The sequence below is a fragment of the Lathyrus oleraceus genome, chromosome 5, assembly GCF_024323335.1.
Source record: "Lathyrus oleraceus cultivar Zhongwan6 chromosome 5, CAAS_Psat_ZW6_1.0, whole genome shotgun sequence".
NCBI classification, from domain to species: domain Eukaryota; kingdom Viridiplantae; phylum Streptophyta; class Magnoliopsida; order Fabales; family Fabaceae; genus Lathyrus; species Lathyrus oleraceus.
In genome coordinates this window covers 466,399,618-466,405,274 of record NC_066583.1, presented here as the reverse complement: position 1 = coordinate 466,405,274, position 5,657 = coordinate 466,399,618, and the positions used below count along the sequence as shown (strand labels likewise).

Below are 5,657 nucleotides of genomic sequence, written 5' to 3'. Positions count from 1 at the left end.
ACTGTCAGTTCTTGGGAAAGAAATTTGATATCCCGGGCCAGCAAAAGGCAATCAACCATAGCTTTGTCCACTGCAGAAGCATAATATATTTCAGCATCACTATGCACTACTCATATGCTTTGGATGAAGAATCAACTAGAAGATCTTCAGATCTTTGAGAGTAATATTCCTATCTTCTGTGACAATATTGCCGCCATCTGTTTAAGTAAGAATCCTATTTTGCATTCCAGAGCTAAGCACATAGAAATAAAATATCATTTCATTAGAGACTATGTTCAGAAAGGGGTAATAACATTAAAATTTATTGATACAGACCATCAATGGGCTGATATTTTTACCAAACCCCTAACTGAAGATAGATTCTCTTTTATCTTGAAAAATCTAAACATTCAAAATTGTTCATAATGAAATGTGCCTCTGAAATAGCAAAATAAGACTCTGAAGTAAACACCTGGATTTTGTATCTGACTCTGATGCTACTACCAGTTAGAAGTCATCTGAGTTAGAAATCTTCAAGATCCAACCCTTTGGTATTCCTGAAGATTAGATAAAGTAACACGTGGTACATCTTACGTCTGACCTTGGAACTTCTAGACAGTTGTCTAGAAGAAATCAAGAAACAAACTCTTGATATCTCCTCAAGCAGTATGCTGATTTGGGGATTAGACCTTCATCATGGGCTGTTGTAGCGGGGTTTTCGGTACCTTTAGGTTTATTGACTAAACCAAAAGTAAACATACAATTCGAGTCGCCACCGCACTTTTATTTATCCAAAGGAAAGGCTAAAAAGCGAACAAAGGCCATGGAAATGAAGCTCGTGTGATGGAGATCAACACCATACCATTGGATCTTCCTTACTCTTCCTATATTGAGAGAAATGTGAAGGAGAAGATCATGGTGTTCAAACTATAAGCTCATGAAATGATGAATTGAAAGCACCAACGGCTTGCCTCGAGTGTGAGGACTTCAGAAAACCACACAAACACAAGAATACTACATTGAATTAAGAGTTCTAGTTCCAAAAACTTTGAATGTATACCTCTGAATTGAAGCACTTCTGGCCACGAATCCTCCATGTTCCTTGCTCCTCTTTGATCTATGGATGTATGGGAAATGAAAGGCTAAGGAATTAGGCTTTGAAGCTCAGCTAATGATGCTGAATTTCAAGCTCGAAAGTAAGAACAAAATTTGAACAATTCCTTTGGTATGGCTATGGTTTCAATGCTGCAGCAATTCATATCTCCAAAAGGTTACCAAATGAATGAGAGGGAACCTCTATTTATAGCTGAAGGTATCAAATCACACGCTTCTTTCATGTGCATGGCAAATTGAAAATGCATTGCATGGGCCTGTACAAGCGTGTGGAAGGCCCAATGATGGTTGAAAAAGCTATCTGAGATCATGTAGAGAGCAATTGGACGTGTACATTGGATGGAAACAGCTTTCACATTCAAGTTTCATCATGAAATACCAAAATGCACATAAATGGAAATGAATTCGAAACTCCCAAATGGTAGATCCAAATGAGTAATGCGAGTAATGGTTGGAAAGCCCTTGAAATAAGGAACACAAGTCTTGTTGGGAAAAATTCATTTGGAATTTGGAAATTGATGAAAACTGGCTGTGAAAATCCAAGTACAAAACATATTCAAAACACTTTGAAAACTTTCACCAAAAGCAAGCTTAATCAAACCCCTCTATATTTATGATTAAAGCTTCAAATGAAACAACCTCCAACATCAAAGTTGTAGATATTTTCAAGATCATCAATTTAGACTCAAAGTTTGTATCATTTGGATTTTCTATGACAAATTTATGGGCATTTGAAGTTGGGTATTTTTCAAATTCAATGAATTAGGTCCAAGATGACCTATAATGTTTTGTATTATCACATGTATTTATTTTAGGATTATGAAATTTTGTCCAACATAACATTTTAATTATACATACCAATATTTCCAATTCATTTGGTCTCACCTCAAAATAATAAAAATTAAGGAAGTTATGTCCTTGGTAAGTTGACCCAAAATTAAGGTTTTAGTCAAAATGACCTATAATGTTTTGAAATGAATGATGACCTTAAAAGTTTCAAATGGATTTATGATGAACATTAAAGTTGTTCATATGGTTATTAAGAACATTTTTGTTCTTGGGGTCATCTTCATTTGACAAACACATCAAACGTTGTATCTCAATGGACCTTAGTTTAGTTAGATGACTTGACTGGTCAACTTTTCAAGGCCAAACTTCCAATCTTGATGAATAAATGATTGAGGGGCCTCAAATATGCTCACATATGCATAAAATGATGAATGAAAGAACTTCCCTTAATTAAATTGATCAGAGGTTGAGGTTGCTTCATGGACAAGGCACAGTCAAAGCACAGTGGAATTAGGGTTTCCTTGGGAAACAATCCTCAAGCCCTTTAGGTTATCTTGATAAAATTTGAAAATTGAGATACTTGGGAGAAATATATGATGATTAGGAACTTTGTGGACCATTGTCATACTTTTTCTCATCTTTATCTAGCCATTTCATTGTGCTTAGGAGCCTCCTAGGAGCATTGTGGAGCACATGATCACTTGAGATTCAAAACAAAAAAAGTTAGTGACATATTTTTGTGCTTTTGGTTAGTAATAAAATAAGAAAAGTAATAATATACAATACAAGCATGCTTGGTGATCTCAAAACACTCAAACAAGTCCCAACCCTAGGGTTAAGGAGCCAAACATGCTATAATCCTTGAGGCAATGCACTTGTGCAATAACATGATGCCATATGGGATATTAGGGTCAAAATTAGGGTCTTACAGTTGTGATCATTCTTCCCAAAACATGCTTACTTGGTTAACATGCTGCATTCAATTTCTTAACTGTTAAACTCACTTTCTATTGTCGTTTTGCATGCACCCTAAATGTGTATATATTCATTTCACAAACTACACTTGCACACCTTCACACTCACGACCTCACAAAACCCTCTCTCTCAGTTCTTCATCTCCTTCAAAGGATTTATGCAGTCTTCATCAAGTTCTTCAAACATTCATCACCCTCAACTGTTCTTCATGGATTCTCAGCAACAATCAGTTTGTAACTTCTCCCAACAGATGAACTCAACAGAGCATGCACCCAGTTCTAGCCAACAAACTACTGCAACCACCAGCGTCGTCTCAACTCTAATCTACAGGGAACCCCACATCCTTGTTCGTGAGCCCCACATTCATCTAGCAACTCCCTTTGATAAGCTTGAAGTTCTATGTGAAACCTTGGCTGATTTCGAAAACATGAAGCGTACTGGCGTCGACCTCACTGAAGAACTGAAAATTCAAGGGTGGGAAAATTACTTTCAACGCCTCTATGGCCCTGTCTACACGAATCTGGTGAAGGAGTTCTGGTGTTTCGCAGACTCAGATGATCACTACATTGTCTCCTACGTTCTGGGAGTCAAGATAATCATCACTGAGAAATCAATTGCCTCTCTTCTGAACATGGAGAAGACAGGAGGAAGACGCATCTACAACATAAACCCTAGGGCAAAGTACTTGTCCCAGGAAATAAACCCAACCATCTTCCAACAGAGTGTTGAAGGCAAGCATTCCAAGAATAAGGAACTACATCAGAACCTCCGAGTATGGTTGAAGATCATCTTAGGCATCATCCACCATCGTCCTGCTTCAAACTCTTCTGACTACATCAACACAGATCAGAAGTGCATCTTGTACTGCATTCACAAGGGTCTGAAACTCTGTCTACCTGCACTCCTCTTCAAGTACCTCAGAGATTCAGTTAAAGACACCAGAAACAACATGAAGACAAGGAACTACATCCCTCTGGGGAGACTGATATATGATGTGCTGATCGAGAGTGGCCTCGTGGACCACCTGATTCAGCTCAGACTTATGGAAGATGTCACCATTGACACTAGAAGACCTCTGAATGCTCGGAATCTGAAGAGCATGAGAATCATTGATCAAATCAAAGCCAAACCAACATTTGATACCTCTTGGGAAGCACTCAGAGATTAGAGGGAGATTCTCAACGGACTCTACCAGTTCTCCAAGATTGACCCTCCAGAGGTAGTAGCCTACTATCTACAGGACCTTGCAAATTAAGGGGTGGATATCTCTGAATTTTCAATGGACTGGCAACCTGAGCATCCACCAAACTTCATGAAGAGGATGTGAGAGCCCTCTGAGAAGTCCAAGAAGGCGAAGAAAGCTAAGCTGGGAGAATCCTCTGGATCAAGACCCCCAGTTCCTTTGGTTGGCTCTCCAGGTAAGTTTGTATCTCTCCCTCCCTCTGTCAAAATTAAACCAATTGCTTCTTCTCTTCCCCAAACAACTCCCATATACACCTCTGCTGAAACTCCTCCCTCAACCACCAGATCTTCTAACCCACCATCTATGAAATTCAACCTCGCCACCACAACATTACCAGTTTCAGAAGCAGAAATGCTGAATAAAACCACCTCACCATCATCATCACCACCTCCTCAATCCCTATCTTACTACGAACTCTCCTCTGATACTGAACCATCTGACCCCCAATCCCCCAATCTGGCTCAGCTCCAAGCCCGTGCTTTGGCCTCTCAAAAGCCATCACATCCTGAACCTGAACCTGAAGTCACTTCCCCACCTCCGGAACATCCAAATCCAACCATATCTGAACCACAACCAACCCACTCTGAACCACAACCATCTGAACCAACCCACTCTAACATACCACCACCCATCACATCCGCTGACCCAACAACTCCCACACTTAATCTAAGTGCCCCCACCTCACCCTCCCCAGCCTCTACCACTGAACCAAAAACTACCCTTCCTACCCTTGAAGAAGCAATCCAGGTTTTTGCAGAGTCTTCAGTTGAGAAGGTCAAGTCTCTGACCATCAACTCTGGTATCAGTGATGATCCCTCTGCTGTAAGGATCCACTGGAACAGAGTGATAAGTTGGATGACCTCTGAAGCCTTCAAGCTAAAAGGCCTCTATGAACAAGTCCACAACGACTTTATCAGAGACGTTGGGATCAGACTCCAAGAGCGCCTAGTCAGAGAAGCTGAGGAACAGACAAGGAAGGAAGCTGAACAGAAAACGCGTCAAGAAGAACTTCAGAGAATCAGAGAAGCTGAAGCAAAGGTTATTGATGATGCTGCTACTACTGAGGCTGAGGCAAAATCTAAAGCCGACGCTGAAGAAGCAGCTCGCATTGCTGAAGAAGCTGCTGCCAAAGCCAACGCTGATGAACTGACTTAGGGGGAGCGCTCCAACTCTGGGTTCGTCCCTCTGGTTTTGAAGACTCTAGAGGAACTGCAGAAAGAACAACAGATAGTTCGAGCCAGACTGGATCAATAGGACTCTATCAACGTTAACATTTAGAACATGATGTCCCAACTGCTCCAAAGGATGCCTCCGCCTCCAAACCCTTAGGCACCTAGGCTATTTGCTTGTTGATTTCTATGTTCTGTTGTTTTCTCCTTACTTTCTGCTTACTGACATATGTGCTTATCTGTAAATGCTTCTCTATCAATATCAAATTTTTTTGCTACTGTTGAATGTATATTTCGTGTCGGGTTTTTGTTATCGTATCCACAGGGATTGTAAGATATCACCGCCGTTCGATGGTTGTATTAATCTTAGCTCAATGTAACAATAGGGT

The 5,657-nt window shown here is 40.3% G+C and overlaps 1 protein-coding gene across 1 annotated transcript; it reads left to right on the top strand.

Annotated features, from left to right (window-relative positions):
• Nucleotides 1-4,402: 4,402 nt before the first annotated feature.
• Nucleotides 4,403-5,254, top strand: LOC127081367 (eukaryotic translation initiation factor 4 gamma-like). The gene is made up of 2 exons (XM_051021627.1): nucleotides 4,403-4,846; nucleotides 4,976-5,254. The coding sequence occupies exons 1-2, from the start codon at nucleotides 4,403-4,405 to the stop codon at nucleotides 5,252-5,254; spliced, it is 723 nt and encodes a 240-aa protein (XP_050877584.1).
• Nucleotides 5,255-5,657: the final 403 nt, after the last annotated feature.

What these genes read in the sequence shown, in the direction of transcription:
- LOC127081367 (XM_051021627.1), top strand. Translation starts at nt 4,403, where the DNA reads ATGAAATTCAACCTCGCCACCACAACATTACCAGTTTCAGAAGCAGAA. An exon ending in CCCTTGAAGAAGCAATCCAG is followed by an intron (nt 4,847 to 4,975) that starts GTTTTTGCAGAG and finishes GAAGCCTTCAAG; the next exon opens with CTAAAAGGCCTCTATGAACA.